Genomic DNA, 19349 nt, shown 5'->3' with positions numbered 1-19349 from the left:
ATGCTAGTTACAACTGTTTTGCTATATATATTCTAATTGCAGAGTATTAACCAATTGTGTTTATACGGCTGTCATATTCTTTTGACACTTAGTACAACATCCCAGATTCATTCGGTTGCACTTGTATCGACTTCGGGAGAAAGATGCTTTAACAAGCTGCTCTGCACTATTAAATCATTGGTGTCGTCTGGTTCGGGGTGTGTCAAACAAGGCCTGCTTTCCCTATTGTTCCTCATGGATCTCTTTTACTTGGGTTGAGTATACTAGACCCATATCCTTCTCCGACGTCAAAAGTCTGCCATTTCTCTTACCTTTCCTAATTTTCCTTTTTCCCCGATTCTCTTCTTCTCCTATTCCTATTTTACAAATCCGTAACCCTCGCTTCACCCTAATTGTCCTTTTCTTTCTCGCCTCAGCCATGACACGAAAGGTCTCTCCTTATTACACATCGGAAAAATCCCCCCTCTTTCTATTTCTTTCATGACTTCTTTTTTACTTGAATTCAACTGAACCCTAACTCAACCAGCTAGACAATTCAAATTCCGGTAAGTCTCAGTTATTAGTTAATTCTTCTATTTGTTTACTCTGGCTCCTTCTTGTTGCTGCTGTTCTTGTTTTTATGGGGTGGTTAAAGTGGTATTGTGTTGAACTGGAGTTTTGTGCTGATGTAGATGACCGTACGATTAGGGAGGACTTGAGAGTTGAGACCAAGCGGCCAGGGATTTTGCAACCGAATGGAGGGACGTAGCTTCTCTATACTTACTTGCTCCGGTAACTGTTCTCATTCCTACTTTGTTTTTGATGAACAAATTCTATTTAGGCTTTTCGTTTTTATTGTTTAATTAGAGAACTTGGAAACAGTTATCTATCTTCTTGAAGTGGTGAGGTATATTGTTGTTTATTTTTGTGATTCTGTGCGTAAATATTTTGGAAGGGAATTCTTTTATTAAGTTTTCAAGTTTGCTCAGTCAATTCCTTTTCCATTTCTATTCTTTAGTAATATTTTTCTAATAGTTAATGTGATTGAGCCGGAGGCTCTGTTTAGCTGAATTTGTAGTTGACCAATTAATGGGTTGAGCTAGATCTTTGTTTGAAATTAGTTAATGGACGTATACTTGTATTAATATTTAAGTGCAACCAAGTGATAGTTCAGGAAGAAAAATAAATGCTGTCGAAAATTCTCGAGATTATTTATTTGTACACTGTAGTAGGTTTGAAAACTCCACAGTGGCTTTTCACTTGCCATGTTTTGGTTTAACTATATGTGTTAACCTGATAATGTAATGTTGACTTCCTTTTGTTGGAGACATGAACAATTATGTACAGGAAGTATAAATTAGTGAAAAGAACTCATTACCACCATTTCTGCTTTTGAATATCAAGTGAGTGGCATATTAACTCTAAGAGATGAGGTCGGGCTATGCAATGTGAACATTTTAACTTCTTTTCCCTTCCTTATTCTTCTTTGAACTATACATTATTATTCAACTCTGCTAGAAGTAGTTAGATGGGTATTGTGGATTGTTCTGTTTGTAGAAAGGTTGTAAAGTTCAAGCTTTCTTATGCAATTCATTCTATGACAGAATACTCTTTAGACTCGAGAAGCCTGATCACTTTATTTGATTCAACTGTTTGTTTTCGTCAAAACTTTTTCTGTTGCAGGGATACACTCATGGATTATGATGATGATTTCCAAAACCAAAATCTTCACTTAGCTGGTGAAGGAAATGATAAATTTCCTCCTGTTTTGCGTCCATATGATCTCCCTAGATTTGATTTTGATGACAATCTTCGTGGGCATTTAAGATTTGATAGTTTAGTTGAAACTGAGGTTTTTCTCAACATTGAAAGTGGTGAAGATAATCAGTGGATTGACGAATTTTCACGTGGGAGTACTGGGATTGCATTTAGTTCAAGTGCAGCAGAACCTTGTTTGGTTTCTAGGCACAGCAATGTCTGGTCTGAGGCAGCATCCTCAGAATCAGTTGAAATGCTATTAAAATCCTTAGGGCAGGACAAAACTACACTTGCTCAAACTATTAGTAAGGATTCAGACGCCTGTGATGAACTCCGTTGCATAATAAAGCAGATGGACCCGAGTTTGAATAAAAAAGATAGTGACCTCTCTAAAGTAGAGGGTGACATACAACCTGCTATACAGACAGGTGAGATTTCCGGAAAATGTATAGGAGACCATCAGTTGGTTGAAGATGCTTCTCAAACCCATGAGAGAGAGCCATCTGTTCACGAGGCATTAGAAGATCCAAATAACAGAAATTCTGGCATACCTGTGACTGAGACAGATGAGTCTAAAAATGGTAAACAAACTGTTATTAACGAAAACCGAGCGGAAGCTTCGGTTGATCGGTCTTTGGATAATCAGGGACAGGAAGATAAATTTGCTTATGGGTCAGAAGTTGATACTGTAATCCCTTCTGTGCAAAGCACATGTACGAGTAGTGTTTTGATAGATGATCAAGATTCCACTCATTTGAAAAATGATATTGATAAAAAAGTGGACAGTTTAGAGAGAGAAAATGTAGTTTAAGTCCTGAACATCACATTAGTGGTAGGAACTTAATTGATGATACAAGTGTTACCTCTCATGTCGGGGTATATTCAGCTTTGGACATGCAATATAGGGAAAAACATGCTATCGGAAACAGAACAACTAACATGGATGAGCCTTCTGATAAGATATTGAAAAGGAGTTCTGACCTCCATGTGGTGGAAGAATGCAGCGAGGGCGTGGGTGTAGAAATGCCTCTGCAGACTAGCAAGTCTGCAGACATTGTCTTGTCAGAAGGAAAGTTAAATGACACATCATCAATGCCAGGTATTGATAATACCCTCAAGTTGCATGAAAATGAGGTTAGCAATATTGATACTGTAATTTGTACGGGTCCTGAGTCTAAGGTGAATTTATTGGTGAAGGTAGCATCTGGTGCTATTGAGGAGGACTTGTTAGAAAGTGATTGCCACCCAGATAAAAAAATCTTGAGCAGCAAGTCTGAGAAATCTTTGTTGTCGGTGGAAGATGGTAAAGTTTCTAAGGATGATAAAGGCTCTCATGTTACCTTGGTAGCTGAAGCCACGAGAGAATGTGAAAAATACATCATCGCCGGGCATAGTGATGATCATAAATGTGAGGAGAGTGTTTCAGCTTCTGCAAAGCAGAAAACCAATTTGCCTTCTGATGGTAGTAATGCAGGTTGTTGTGATGATGGGTCCCAACTTGTAACAAAGGGAGTTGATTTGTCATCATTCGGTGCAGGTGGCAAGGTAAATGAGTTAGTTTCAAACCTACAACCTGATGTTGCTGTCAGCAGTATGCTGGGTATGTATATTCTGAAGCATTACATATATTAATTTTGCTTTTCTTTCCTTCTTTATGCTTTTGTTTACCCATCCTGTATCATGTGCTAACTTAGTGTTCCTTGGTACAGTGGAGTGTGTTCTTTTGCCTTCCAGCAAGGGTATACTGGCCAGTAATTTTTTGGATCAGAAAGAGGTTCCGATGTCATCTTCAGAAGTAAGCTTCTCGGTCATAAAGGCCTCTGGAACAACCACCGAAGAAGGTGCTTCTTGTAAGACTGGTGAACAGTTCCCATACAAGAAAGTTGTTCAATCATTGTTAATGGAGGATACCACTACCGTTGAGGGAGAAAGTGGAGATCGTACAATTTGCGGTGTCACACTGGATGTTGGAAAGGATATGCACTCACCATTTATTGTCTCTGATTCAACAGCGAGGAAGACTGATGGTGATGAAGCTCAAGTTATCCCTGAAAAGGTTTCTACAGATACTGCAGGTGACTCATCATTTTGGTTTACTGCTTAACTAGTTATCATCTCAACTAAAACTTGGATATAATAAAACTATTGTTAGCTATTTCTTATAGAGTTTTCCATAGCAGGCGTATTTGTTTAATTCTGTTTCACTGTTTTCCTTATTATTACGGTGCTGTTTCCTTGGCTCATTGTTTCTGAAATATTTTATTCATGTGATGATAATTGGTGTTATGCGCTGGTGGCACTTTTCTTTTAAAGCATATTACCTAGCATTTATAATTTCAGAAACTCCATAAGGTTAATTTCAGCGAACAAAAAATTTCTGTTAGGTGATGTATCAACTCAACTGAACAAGACGTTGATGAATTCAGTGCCTTCAACTTCAATGGAAACCTCCCATGGCACTGTCCAAAATCACCCTAAAGATAGTAATTCCAAATTGGTTTCTGAAGAGGTCAGTGGTCATGTTGCTGTGCATCATGTTGATGGTAAGTTTCTTTATCAGTTTTTCTTGAAGTAATTACAATTTAATATTTTATGCCTTTCATGGTGGAGTCCCCCCTTTACTGTTTTCCTGGGTTTCCCCCTTAGGTTCTGCCTTTTTTTGGTTGGGAAAATGTTTGTTTTATTCCTTTTTACTATCCATCCCTTCACACCTTAGGTTCTTGAGATGGATCTTTCTATGTTCTTATTTTCTGCATTGTGAAGTTTTTTCATGTTCAAGCCTTCAAGGATAACTTATATTTTTATTGTTTTTGCATGCTTAGCCTCTTTGATGATTCTGTTTTTCATTTGAGATCATTCATCAGTTTTCCCCCCTTTTCCTGCCCTAATTTTCATGTTACTGTTCTCTTTATTTTGATGTTGCAGTTGATCCTGCAAAGACTTTTAATACTTCCTTTGCTTCTGTGTCGTCATCTGAATCTCCTCAAACTAAGTTTCACATGATGGAAAATGGAAGTAGCAGTGCTGATCTTGACAATCCTTCCTGTGGCTCTCCGGTTGTCATTAGAACATCTGAGCAATCACAAAGTAAAACTGAAAATGAAGGTGTGAGAGTATCCAAAGATCGGAGTCCTGTAGCATCCGGCATCACTAATGGGGAAGCAAACAAAGAGCAGCCAATTTCTCAGGATACAAAAGGAAATGATGCAGCTCCAAGAGAGAAAAGCTTCACCTTTGAGTCATGCCCATTGTTAGCTATGTCTGAACTAGAAGCTGAGAAGAATTGGAAACCTTTTCCAGCCATGCAACATGAAAAAATATCCCTGGTAATATTTTTTCCCAAAGTGATGCATATGGTTATGTTAAGAAGGCCTTTTTGTGCTCTAATAATGCCCTGCATCGCGTCAAGATTTTTAAGAAGTATGAGTCTAATTTTTATTGTTTCATTCTGGTTATATTCTACCCCTCTCTCACTTACTTTCTCACTCTGTCTTGATACAAGAAGGCCATGGAAGGAGCTCCATCAACCTCTGGCTTAAGCATAACTAGGCCTATGGCTGCTCAAGAGACGAGTCGTGCAAATCCTCAGGTAACTAAAAGGGAGAATGTGCATGGTGGATCCAAAGGGACTTCTGAGCGTAAACCAAGACAAGCGGGTGGTAAGAGTGCTGGAAAGGAAGCTGCTAGGAAGAGAAATACTGCAAAAGAAACAACTCCTGCAAGACAATCAGAAAGAAGTGATAGGACAAGCAGTGTGTCACCCAGTTCAGCTGGAACTGGTCAGCTTGTGCAATCCAACGAGATTCAGCATTATGGACACATAGAAGGCGGTAATATAAAACAATTTGGTGTTCTTTCTACTTCAGTATATAGTCTGCCAGACTTGAACACATTAGCTTCTTCATATGCAGTTTTTCATCAGCCTTTCACAGATTTGCAGCAAGTTCAGTTATGTGCTCAGATTTTTGTGTATGGAGCTTTGATGTAAGACTTGTAACTTTCATTTGTCTTAGTTTGTAATGGATTTTTGTGCATGTGCTTTGGTATCATTGTCAAACCTTATTGTCTTTGGTATTGCATTTTCATTTACTACTTTTGATCATTTGAGAACATTTATCTCATTGTTTTGAACAATGTTGCTGCAGACAAGGAACAGTACCTGATGAGGCGTATATGATATTGGCATTTGGAGGTCTTGGTTAGGTTTCTTATCTCTATATATGTTATCCCTGGGATCTTTTATACAGATATAATCACTATTTTGGGTTGTATGCAGATGGTGGAAGAATCATTTGGGAGAATGCCTGGCGAGCAGGTATAGAGAGGGTACATGGTCAAAAATCGCTTCTTGTTAGACTTGAAACTCCATTGCAGTCTAATATAGGTATCTTTCCTGGTCTAAAGTTATCTAAAGAGTTTCTTCTTATTCTGTTGTCTATTAATTTTGTGCCTTGATTGAGATGCTCAGGTGCTAAAACTTCTGATCAACCAATCAAACAAAATACACTTCAGAGTAAGGTCACATCCTCACCCGCTAGTCGGTCTACCGGCAAGGGTACTCCAACAATGTCAAGTGTAAACCCAATGATACCCCTTTCATCACCACTATGGAGTATTCGTACACCTTCCAGTGATGCCCGTCAACCAACTGGCCTTCCAAAAGGTGCAGTTATGGATTATCAGCTGGCAATTTCTCCATTACATCCTCCACCTACAAGAAATTTTATTGGACACAATTCTTCTTGGATGTCACAATCTCCTTTTCATGCCCCCTGTACTCCACTAACTTCTGCATTTGATGGCAATGCTAGTTATCCTTTGTGCCCCATCACTGAAGCAGTTAATTTGAATCCTGTAAAAGCATCTGTGCCTCAACCTTCTAGTGTGAAACAGGTTTCTGCAGTTCCTGTGGTCCAGAGTGGAAGTCCTGCAAATGTTTTTGCAGGGACCCCCCTGCTTAACACAAAAAAGACAGCATTAACACCTGGTCAGCATTCTGCTGATTCAAAGCCTAAAAAACGGAAAAAGTCTACAGTTTCTGAGAAGCCTGGGCAGAGTATACCTCATTTTCAATCAGAGTCCTTGTTTGCTACTGTTGTAGTTAACCATGCCTCTACACCTGATGCCATTGGCATTCCTGCTACCAATATATCCAAGTCCTCCACTGATAAATTTGTTATATCTGTCTCTGCTAATAATCTCAAAAAGGGTGACCAAGAACCGGATCAGAGGGATAGTCTGTCTGAAGAGACTCTTAGTAAGCATGAGAATGCTCAGAAGCATGCAGAGGATGCTGCTTCTCTTGCTGCTGTTGCTCTTAGTCACAGTAAAGAAATATGGAATCTTTTGGAAAAGCACAAAAATTCAGGGTTGGCTCCAGATGTTGAAACTAAATTGACTTCTGCAGCTGTTGCAATAGCAGCAGGTGCTGCTGTTGCAAAGGCTGCAGCTGCAGCTGCCAATGTTGCCTCAAATGCTGCCTTACAAGCAAAATTGATGGCTGATGAAGCATTGGCTTCAAATGGCTACAGAAATTCCATTCCCAGTAGTTCAATCTCTGATAGTGTGAAGAAGCTGAGCAAGGCTACTCCTGCATCCATCTTAAGGGGTGAGGATGCTACTACTAATTCAAATTCTGTCGTCGTTGTTGCTAGGGAAGCTTCTAGAAGGAGGTTAGAAGCAGCTTCAGCTGCCTCTAAGCAGGCTGAAAACATGGATGCCATTGTTAAAGCTGCTGAGCTGGCAGCTGAAGCTGTGTCACAAGCTGGAAAGATTGTTGCTATGGATGAAACTTTCTCGTTGACTGAATTGGTAGAAGCAGGTCCAGAGGCATACTGGAAAGTACCCCAAGCTTCTCCTGAGCCAGATGGTGCTAATAGAGAACACATAAACATAGTTAGTAGTGTGGAAGCTCCTGATTCATCTGTTGGACATCTAAAAGAAGTTACCGCGGACAAGAGGGAAAAGCAGAGTGATAACCATGGAAAGTCACATACTCTTAGAGAGATGGCCAGAGAATCTATGGAAGATCATTCTAGGTTGACAGATGGCAGTTTGACTCGTGTTGCAACTAGTGAAAAGGATAAAAAAGGACAAAAGGGACGCAAAGCTTCAGATGTCGCCAAAACTGAAGGAGTTGCTTCTGAATCTCAGATTGGGTTTGGATCACCTTTGATGGCCACTCAGTCTGCCCATGAAAAATCAGGGGAAGGGGAAACTTCAAAAGACAATAATATAAGGGAATCCTCGCAGGTTGAGGTTTGTGACTTCTATTTAAATATAACTTGAGATTTGTTATCTTTAGTTGAAATATACTTGTAATTGATGGAAATTTGTCGATATAGTACTGAGTTTGAAAAGATTTGCGTTCATTTATCCAGGTATTGAGAGATGGAGATGGGCAGAGAGCAGCATGGTTCCTGGCAGATATACTGAACTTGAAAGATGGCAAAGGTTTTGTGTGTTACAATGAACTTCGACAAGAGGGTGAGCAATCATAACGACCGTAACTTATGTTTTGGTTGAATCAACCGAGTACTTGATAACTATTAAATCAGATCTGTCGGGATCACTGTCCTTAATTTTTATGTAATTCCTTGTTGATGTGTATGACTTCTTCTTTGGGGATTATTGCATGATTATCTCTAGGCTGAATCTTAAGTTTTCTTGTATGATGCATGCTTCTGTTGTGGGGTGATTTAAAATATGTTTAAATGCATCAGAGTGAGGCACTCTTTTCCTCCTTCCGTTGATTAAGGAGCTTCTGTACAAGCTCAATTAATCATGAAGGGGTTTTTTAATGAGGCCTATAACTCTTATAAAAAAAAATGCATCAGAGTGAGGGTGTATAATAGTTTCTTAATAAATCTGTTCTGGCTGCTTATCTTACAGATGGTGATAGGCTAAAGGAATGGGTGGAACTTGAAGTTGAAGGTGATAGGGCACCCAGGATACGCTGTGCTCATCCTATTACAGCCATGTCATTTGAAGGAACAAGGAAGAGACGCAGGGGAGCCATGGGGGATTATAATTGGTTTGTTGGAGATAGGGTTGATGCATGGATGCAAAATAGGTATGCATACAATTTTTTTTCTATATCTTTTATCTATTTCTTGCAATCCATCAAACAGAAAAGGTACTGTTGAAGGTTATGGGGACGCTATAAAATTGGTTAAATTCTATGATTAGTACTTTTACTATGCATAAGTTGTGGAATTAGTTCCTATGCTTTAATTTGGTCATTTTGTCCTTGTACTTTTCAGATTTTGGAAGTTCGGTCTTGATCCAGACAATAGCTATGAAATCTGTTAAATTGAATTCTACCATTAGTCCCTATACTATATGTTGTAAATTTTGTTCCTGTTCTCCAATTTGATAATTCTAAGTCATGTAATTTAGTTACATTGCCTTTGTATTATTTGAGTTGAGATTCAAATTCTGTAAAGTACCGGTACTACAATTTACCAAATTAGAGTACAAGTAGTAAATCCACAGCTTATGCATGGTACTGGTGCTAGCCATAGAATTTGAACTTATAAAATCGTATGACGAAGTAGAGTGTAGGATAATTCGTCTATTGTTCCTAGCCGAACTAGCAACATGAGTAATTTGTCATATTGCCCAAAGCAAATAGTGTTTGATGAATCCATATGCATAATTTAAAATGTCACTAGCTGTACTATAAATCACGGTGAAAGGGATGTGATTTTTTTTTTCATAAACAGTGTTAGATAAGTCATACAAGTTTACATGTTTGTCATTTGCATATTGTTAACTGTGTAAAATTTTGTGGAAACCATCAAATAGATTGTGCTTGACTATGGACAAAAGTGGTTTTGAATATCAACAACAATCCGGCCTAATGTAAATCCATAAAAATCTTTTGCTAAATATCATGTTTGTCGAGAATATCTAAATTAAATATTAGATAGATCAGTTTTAATTAGATAGAATCAGTTTTTTATTCGGATCAATAGGAGTCGCCACTGGTTTACATCCGAGTAATCCGGTCTCTTTCAAGATATCGAGGACATATTTCCTTTGCGAGATAATTATACCTTTTGAGGATCTAGCCACCTCCATTCCAAGGAAATATTTGAGTTGTCCTAGATCCTTGACTTCAAACTGGTTGGATAAGAAGTTCTTCAACGACTCCAACTCTACTGTGTCATCTCCTGTCATAACAATGTCATCTACATACACAATTAAAATAGCAATTTTACCATTATTGTGTTTGTAGAACATAGTATGATCAGACTGGGCCTGAGTGTAACCATGTTGTTTCACAGCTCTCGTGAATCTCTCGAACCAGGCTCTCGGAGATTGTTTCAATCCATAAATGGATTTCTTTAGCTTGCAGACCCTGCCATCCTTCTTCAATTCATCAAAGCCTGGAGGAACTTCCATAAACACCTCTTCCTCTAGCTCACTGTTTAGGAACTCATTCTTTACATCAAACTGTCTGAGAGTCCAATCCAGATTGGCGGCTAGTGAGAGTAGGACACGTACGGTGTTTAGTTTGGCCACAGGTGCGAAGGTCTCCTCGTAGTCAAGGCCGTATGTCTGAGTGAAGCCTCGTGCTACGAGTCTTGCCTTGTATCTCTCGACCGAGCCATCTGCATGGTATTTTATGGTGAACACCCACTTGCTGCCTACAGATCGTTTCCCCTCAGGTAAAGGAGTTAGATCCCACGTGTCATTCTTCTTCAGGGCCTTTAACTCCTCAAAAACTGCCTCTCTCCATCTCGGAACTTCTAGAGCTTCATGTATCGACTTAGGTAGTGCATCATCCATAATCCTGGTGGAAAAAACTTTGAAATCTGGAGAGAGTTTATTATAAGATAAGAAATTGGATATTGGATGTTTTGTGGTACATGATCTAATACCTTTGCGCAAGGCTATGGGTTCAAAGAATTCTGTAGAAGGCTCTAAATTTGGAGAAGAAATAGGAGAAAGAGAAGTCGTACCTTGGACCATAGTCGAGTCCGATGGTTGGCATACCTTGGGGGCCGGTGGAACATTACTTGGTCGAGTCATCCGTCTAGAATAAACACGAAGTTCAGTAGGTGGTTCCAAGTTGGTTTCTACCTGAGTCTCACGAGGTTGTGAATTTATAGTTGTGAAATCCTAGGATTAGTTACGGAAATATGAATTGGTTCCACTGAGCTATTTACAATCGATTTTGGCAAGGATGTTTGTTCCCAAAAACTCATTTCAGAGCCATTCTCCCCCGGAAGAGAGTTTTTGTCAAAAAAAGGTTTTTCAAAAAACGTGACATCCATACTCACATAATACTTCCCAGATTTAGGATCAAAGCATTTATACCCTTTTTTGTGTTGGTGAAAAACCTAGAAATATGCATTTATGTGCTCGGGGATCGAGTTTTCCTCTATTTTGGCCGTGTATATGAACAAAAGCAATGCAACCAAAAATTTTTGGTGTTAAATCAATGAAAGATCTATTTTTAGGAAACATATTCTTTAGAGCTTGCAAAGAGTAGTATAATTAAGAACTCTTTTAGGCATTCAATTTATCAAATAAGACGCTGTTAAGAGTGCTTCATTCCAAAAACGATTAGGAACATTCATAGCAAACAGTAAAGCCCTAGTCACCTCTAATAAATGCCTATTTTTTCTTTCAGCAACTCCATTTTGTTGGGGAGTATCAACGCAAGAACTGTGATGAATAATTCCTTTTTGTTTCAAAAAATCACCTAAGATTGCATTAAAATATTCTCGACCATTATCGGTTCTAAGAACTTGAATATTTGCTTGAAACTGAGTATTGATCAGTGAGTGAAAATTTTTGAAAACACTTGCTGCCTTGGATTTTTTTTAGTAAATAAATTCACGTGACTCTAGTGTGATCATCAATGAATGTTATGAACCATCTAGATCCTGAGGCTGTTTTTACTCGTGAAGGGCCCCAAATATCACTATGCACAAGAGAAAAAGGTTTTGATGGCATATACTTTAAAGATGGATAAACAGATCTATGATGTTTTGCCAATTCACAAGCTTCACACCGAAAAGAAAAACCGTCCTTTTTTTGAAAAGATTTGGAAACAAATATTTCAAGTAATTAAAACTAGGATGGCCTAACCTATAATGCCACAACATTATTTCATTCTCACAAGACAAGGTAGTAAAGCATCTCGGTTTCTGAACTTGTTTATCTGAAGGATTGTCTGTGACCAAGTGATAGAGTCCATCAACCTCCTTAGCATTGTCAATCATCTTCCCCGAACAAGGGTCTTGAAATTCAAATCCAGCAAATGTTATTGTAGCAATGCATTTGCAATCATGAATAATACGATTAACAGAGATGAGATTGCAAGAGAGCTTTGGGACATGTAGGACATTTAGTAATGTGAGAGATGGAGAAATAATGATAGAGCCTTTTCCAGCTATAGAGGTTAGGGAGCCATCAACAATTTTTACCTTCAGATTACCGGATAAAGGAAAATAAGATGAGAATATGGAGAAATTACCGGTCATTTGATCTGTTGCCCCTGAATCTATGATCCAAGGGTTTGATTTAGAACCGGCTATGAAAGCTGTAGGATATGTACCTTTATGGGCTAATGATGAAGAGACAATATAAGATGATGGGTTAGGAGTGTTGGATATGGAATGAGAACTCATTAGTTGATACAATTGCTCTAGCTGTTCTTTGCTGAAGGCAGACTGTTTTGAGGCAGGTTTTGGCTCTTCAGAAGCATCTTCAGATAAGGCATGGAATCCCTTTGCATTACGAGAATTTCGATTGGCTGAAAAATTCTCGGCTGGCTTCCCGTGTAGCTTCCAACACTTGGCTTTAGTGTGTCTCGGCTTGTTGCAGTGCTCGCAGATTGGTCGATCTCTGTCGTTCCGACGATCGTTGCGACGTGGTGGCTGACCCAAGAACAAGGCAGAAGACTCGGTGGGATTTGGTGAGTGGACTCCAAGCATGACTGTCCGCCGGCTCTCCTCTCGTCTGACTTCGGAAAAGACTTCTCTTGTGCTTGGTAGTGGTTCACGACCAAGAATGCGCCCTCTGACTTCATCCAATTCCTTGTTAAGGCCGACAAGGAATTCGAAGACGCGTTCTTTTTCCACCATCTTCTGGAATAGAGCCTTGTCCTTAGCACAACTCCATTCGTAGTCGCTGAACATGTCAACCTCTTGCCACAAGGTCTTGAGTTCAGTGTAGTATTGAGTGACAGTAGACTTGTTCCGAATAAATCGTGTTTATTTCTGCTGAATATGGCTGACTTAAATAGAGTTTACAATGTAACAACTTTACATAAAAAGATGCATAAAATTAGCAACAAAATAAAAAATGATTCTATCTAATTAAAAATGATCCTATCTAATAACTAATAGAATAAAAAACTGATTCTATCTAATTAAAAATGATCCTATCTAATAACTAATAGAATAAAAACTGATTCTATCTAATTAAAACTGATCCTATCTAATATTTAATTTAGATATTCTCGACACCCCCCCTCAAGCTGGAGAATAGATATCGATCATTCCAGCTTGGACAGAAATCCTTCGAACATCGTAGTAAACAGTCCCTTGGTGAGAACATCGGCAAGCTGCTCTGATGATGGAACAAACGGTATGCAGATATCGCCATTTTCCAGCCTCTCCTTGATGAAATGTCGATCTATTTCGACATGTTTGGTCCTGTCATGCTGTACAGGATTCTGAGCAATATTGATTGCCGATTTGTTGTCGCAATACAACTTCATCGGTTTATCTCCTTCAACTTTCAGCTCCTCCAAGATCCTCCTAAGCCATGACAACTCACATACTCCTTGCGCCATGGCTCTGAACTCGGCCTCCGCACTGCTTCTAGAGACAACTGGTTGCTTCTTGCTCCTCCAAGTAACTAAGTTGCCCTAGACAAAGGAGCAATAACCGGTAGTAGAAATTCTGTCTGTAGAACTTCCGCCCCAATCAGCATCAGTGAAGATCTCCACTCTTCGACTTCCATTCTTCGAAAACATGATTCCTTTACCAGGATTCCCTTTCAAGTAATGAAGAATCCTGTAAACAACCTTGGAGTGTTTTTCTGAGGGACAATGCATAAACTGACTAACCAAGCTCACAACAAATGCAATATCTTGTCTCGTATGAGCCAAATAAATCAGTTTCCCCACCAGCTCTGATACCACTGGAAAATGGCGATATCTGCATATCGTTTGTTCCATCATCAGAGCAGCTCGCCGATGTTCTCACCAAGGGACTGTTTACTACGATGTTCGAAGGATTTCTGTCTAAGCTGGGAATGATCGATATCTATTCTCCAGCTTGAGGGGGGTGTCGAGAATATCTAAATTAAATATTAGATAGATCAGTTTTAATTAGATAGAATCATTTTTTTCTCCTTGTTTTAGCCTCCATAACCGAGTTTTTAGTTCAAACCATTGTCATGCGTTCCCGAGATCAGAATAGGTCTCGTTCACAGCATTCCAAATGTCATGAGCAGTAGGTAGGAAGAGATAAGTTCTCCCTATACTCGGATCCATGGAATTTATGAGCCAAGACATAATCATTGAGTTTTTTGCCTCCCATCTTTCAGATTCTTCATCTTCTTCGGCAAGTTTCGTAGTGGTACATAAGAGATAGCCGAATTTTTCACGGCCACGAATAAACAGTTTCACAGATTGTGACCACTGTAAGAAATTATTTCCATTCAACTTGTGAGAAGTGATGGATATGTTTTGGAAGGATTCAGTGTTTAGGGTGATTGAAGGTGAGCGAGTAGAACTCATAGAGTCGATACCAGAGGTATCATCGTAGGGTTTGGCCATTTTGGCTCTGATACCATAAAGACGGAAAAACTTGTTCCGAATAAATCGTGTTTATTTCTGTTGAATATGACTGACTTAAATAGAGTTTACAATGTAACAACTTTACATAAAAAGATGCATAAAATTAACAACAGAATAAAAAATGATTCTATCTAATTAAAAATGATCTTATCTAATAATTAATAGAATAAAAAACTGATTCTATTTAATTAAAAATGATCCTTTCTAATAACTAATAGAATAAAAACTGATTCTATCTAATTAAAACTGATCCTATCTAATATTTAATTTAGATATTCTCGACAATGTTAATAACAATCCATCCTTCAGGATATCCATAATGATCTTTTGTGGAACTCTATGATTTGTCTTTTTCAAATCTTCCCATGTTTTGATAAGCTGATTTATGCAAGGCTGCGCTTTTACGCCCTGGATTTTTTTATAGCTTTGAACCACCTTGGTGAATCAAATGCCATGTATTTCCCATCCATCATGTACTTCCTCCTTGTGTTAAGAGAGAAGGGAGAGTTTCAATTGTATAAAGTTTCAATTTTAATTATCAAGGAATGAGCTGATGTTTGAAATTATGTTCGTTTATTTGTCTTTCAGCTGGTGGGAGGGAGTTGTCACTGAGAAGAGCAAGAAAGATGAAACTTCATTTACCATCTATTTTCCTGGTATGCATGACCAAATACAACATTTATTAACGTTCTTGATTGTAATCTGCTCAGTAGTAAGGTCTATATAACTTGTACTCTAAGAATAATAAAACTTTTTTTATTGCAGCTCAAGGAGAAGCATCTGTTGTCAAAGCATGGCTTCTTCGTCCTTCTCTGATGTGGAAGAAAGGAAGTTGGGTTGAATGTTCCAGATCTCTTGATAATAATGAGTCTTCCCATGAGGTGATATATACTGATATGTTAGCTTATACTTGATGTTTCTCTCATATACTTAAATTGCTTATACTTCTTGATGTTTCTCTCATATACATAAATTGCTTCTTGGTGCTAAGTCATTGATCTGTTCTTCAGGGTGATACCCAACAGGAAAAACGGAAAAAGTTCAGCATTCCTACTGTTGAGGCCAAAGGGAAAGATAAGCTTTCAAAAAATGTTGACATTAAGGAATCTGGGCAACCTGTTGACACGAGATTGCTGGATTTATCTGCAAGTGAAGAAATATTTAATATTGGTAAAAGCACCAGAGATGAGGGTAAGCCTGATTCACTCAGAATGATATGTACTGGTTTGAAGAAGAAAGCATCAGGAGTGGTTTTTGGGGTTCCTAAGCCTGGAAAGAAGCAAAAGTATATGGAAGTAAGCAAACATTATGTTGCCGATAAGAGTAGCAAGACTCATGAAACTAATGATTCAGATAAGCTTACCAAATATTTAATGCGTCGAGGATCTGAACCCCACGGAACTAAAAATAAAATTGAATCAAAGGAAAAACAAATGGCTGTATCCAAGCCCAAGATGCTCAAGCCCGGAAAACTGCTTAGTGTTTCTAGTAGAAGTATTCCTCAGAAGGATGACTTATCAAGCACTATGGTTTCTGAACATGATAGTGCTGTGGCCTCAGATGTTTCGAAATTGGAGGATTCTATAAGCCATGAGAATGTATCGGGAAAGCCAAACATGATGGAGCTTAGATCATTTCCATCTTCTGATGGGGCAGCAGAGGGGCCCGTCTTATTTTCTTCTATGGCCATCTCACAAGATGCGCCCCCCAAGAGAGCTTCTGCATCAAATGCTAAATCTGAAAGGATTAATAAAGGGAAACTTGCACCAGCTGCTGGGAAGTTGGCAAAAATCGAGGAAGAAGTCTTCAATGGTGATTCACCAAAAACAAGCTCTGATGTTGCTGAACCTCGTAGATCTAATCGCAGGATTCAGCCAACGCCAAGAGTAAGTTAAAAAGATATGATCATTTATCTCATAAGTTATGTTCACTATACTGCAGTATCAAATTTTCTAGATTTTGAAATCAAATTCATATGCTAATAATACTGCTCTTTTTGTGGAAAATGAATTGAAATTTTCTTTACTTGTAAATCGTGTGCCCATCTGAACCTTTGTGAAATGCAAATTCTTTGCTTGCAAATGGGCGACATTTTGCGTAAGATTCCTCGTTTCAGACTCAACGGGGAACAAGTTGGGAAGTAGAAGTTTGCTTGGAATATAGAAACAACATTTCCCTTGTAGGGGAATAGGGATATGAAATTGACAGTTGGCGAAGGTGTTGAATTCTTATTCTACCTACCAATATTGGAATGTAGAGAAATCAACATCGAGTACATTTGACATATTTTTTGGGACCTTACATTTGACATGTCATGTTTGGTTAGACAGATATGCGTCAAAAATATAAATTTGTTACTGGGTTTTACCTTATACTGCTAGGGTATCATGGGCTCTCCATATTCACTTGACCCTAGGAATTCTTTGTTTATCTTCTCCACTTTATATTCTATCTACTACTTGTCTCGGTTCAATGATGAAGAGAATGTAATCAGAAAGAAGGAAACCTGTTATCATCGCTGAGCACATGTATTTTCATGCATTTATTTCAAAAGCTCGTACTTATAAGGTTATGTATCTTTCTTGTTGCTCACAGCTTTTGGAAGGGATTCAAAGCTCATTGACCATCTCGAAGATTCCTGTTTTGTATGACATGAGTCACAAAAGTCAAAGCAGAAGTACCAGAGGTGAAAGTTAAATTTCTGAATCAATATTACCGTCCTTTTAGTATCCTTTGTTTTCAAATATACAATGATACATGTAATGATAAGTGTCTGGAAAACAACAGGAAATAACCAAGGTTGAGAGCAGCTAAATGAATCCAGTCTCGAAGAAATTCAGAGATTATTGGGGAACCAACGTACAGAAGTGTAGCTTGTGTAAATTATCAGATGATAGAGGAGAAAGCTAGGAATGAAAATTGCTTCTTTGGCTTTTTTGTTGTAATTAGTTTTATTTAGGAATATTAGAATTTGATCTCTCTAGGCCATGCTCATCTAGCTTTTGTATATGGAACGTCCAAGTAGTTAGGCTTGGTATTCGCAGAGCAGCATTGCAAAGCAATATCGACCCATGTATATTTGTTGCATCTAACTGCTCATATGCTTATTATCCAGGCATCTTGGTTCTGCAATTGGGGTTTCTTCTAGTTTTGTGTTGCTCCAAAAGGATTCAAAATAAATATCAGAATTCAAGCCATTATTCTTCTGTGTTGTTTATCCAAGAACGGGTACGTGTGTAAGATTCATTTATGTGCAAATCATGGAAAAAAGGTTCCCCTGAATCCCGAGCATAGAGCACGTGAATTAAGTGATCTAATTAATTATTCAAAAACAGGAGTTGGATTTATTATCCAAAACTGGCTCTTCTTCGTTGCTTCTCTCTCCCTTGCTCTTTGATTTCCTCACTTGATCCGACTCGGGATCTCCATTCTTTTTACAGATACAAGAATATGGAAATTAATGAAATTCACCACGTATTTGTTGCACCGCCTTCACTTTTCAAAGGTGTCCCAAGAGCATTAGTCTGGTCCAAATTTCACAATTTAAAATTAATTCAACGGATAAAGTTCTAAGTAGACATAAGGTTAGCATATAATATATATATATGCAAGATATGGGAGTCTACCACACATTAAAAAAAAGCATGATACAAGAAATAGCTAGATTTCTCACCTTCGACCTGGCAAGAATCCTTTCATATTTCCATTATTATTGGTGACAAATACATTACTTTCATCACAAACAATGTATTCAATGGCAGCAAGGCGAGAATAGAAATGAACGGAAGGCTTCAGCTCTTCATTGGCAAGCCTCTCTTTTGTATAGATGAAAGCCTAATAGAATTGTTTGTGGCATTCTTATTTTCTTTGCTTACTATTTCTTTCCAGCGCAGACAACAACTTCTATCGTCTCTCTTCTTGTTTAAATTCCTCTTATTGACACAAAGATAATGGAAGTCTTGATAATTTGAAGCATTCTATGCAATTAATTTCACAAAAAAATGCTCAATTTACACCCCTTATATATACAACTCAGGGAATGAAGAAGCAAAAGAAAGTTCAATCTACACCACTTAGTTAATTGCTTAGCTTAGAACTTTGTTTAACAAGTAATTAACATAAACATCAGAAGAAAAAATATTTGTATCAGATAACACTATGTGATCCATTACATTTAAAAAAAAGACACAATTTCAGATAAAACCAACATACTTGAGCAGAGTAAGCATCCCTGCTATGATTGAAATGTGCTTCTTAAATCTTGCTCCAGTGAAGCGATGACAAAAGAGATGAACATACATATAATAGGAATTATATAATGCATGTAACTTTTTAATTTTTATAATATTTTTATTAGACATAAAAGTTAAAGTCTTGACGTGGAAATATCTGAACATTTTTCTTTTGTTTCAAAATAGATCAAAATAGAGACTTTGAAGAAAGACACAAAATTGTCCAGATACCGTGACGAATTTTTTATCTTCCGTGTAGGGTGTATAGAGAATAATATTTTAATTATTGTGATTCTTACAGTACTTATCGGAGGATAGTCAGACGATACGATGTTTTTTTCCTAACTGTATGTACACTTAAAAGCTTAGAACGATAGTCTTATCAAATACATCATGTCGTTTGGATGTTTTCTAGAAAACAATATATTGTCCGAACGTCTTCAACGAGTATTGTCACAATTATACTAAATCAGAAAGTATCTCTACTGAAATTTAAATGTTTTTTTTTTCCGATCTCATTGTTGAAAAATTCGCCGAAGAAAGGTATTAGTATAAAA

At 37.9% G+C, this 19349-nt stretch overlaps 2 protein-coding genes across 2 annotated transcripts; both read left to right on the top strand.

Moving 5' to 3' along the window:
- The first annotated feature begins 119 nt into the window (after positions 1 to 119).
- LOC120120263 lies at positions 120 to 2633 on the top strand. The gene is made up of 3 exons (XM_039139937.1): positions 120 to 545; positions 672 to 771; positions 1663 to 2633. The coding sequence occupies exon 3, from the start codon at positions 1673 to 1675 to the stop codon at positions 2546 to 2548; it is 876 nt and encodes a 291-aa protein (XP_038995868.1). The 5' UTR covers positions 120 to 545; positions 672 to 771; positions 1663 to 1672; the 3' UTR covers positions 2549 to 2633.
- On the top strand, positions 2555 to 17692 carry LOC120120262. The gene is made up of 16 exons (XM_039139936.1): positions 2555 to 3337; positions 3447 to 3812; positions 4122 to 4280; positions 4663 to 5063; positions 5240 to 5567; positions 5649 to 5721; positions 5883 to 5935; positions 6014 to 6121; positions 6206 to 7995; positions 8118 to 8223; positions 8629 to 8809; positions 15149 to 15216; positions 15326 to 15441; positions 15571 to 16446; positions 17156 to 17246; positions 17348 to 17692. Exons 1-16 carry the CDS (start codon positions 2632 to 2634, stop codon positions 17362 to 17364), a joined length of 5439 nt encoding a protein of 1812 aa, XP_038995867.1. The 5' UTR covers positions 2555 to 2631; the 3' UTR covers positions 17365 to 17692.
- The last annotated feature ends 1657 nt before the right edge of the window (positions 17693 to 19349 follow it).

This window comes from Hibiscus syriacus, unplaced genomic scaffold (genome assembly GCF_006381635.1).
Source record: "Hibiscus syriacus cultivar Baekdansim isolate YM2019G1 unplaced genomic scaffold, ASM638163v2 tig00110336_pilon, whole genome shotgun sequence".
Classification (NCBI taxonomy): Eukaryota; Viridiplantae; Streptophyta; class Magnoliopsida; order Malvales; family Malvaceae; genus Hibiscus; species Hibiscus syriacus.
Note: the sequence above shows the minus strand (reverse complement) of the source record. Positions and strands in the feature narration are given on the sequence as shown.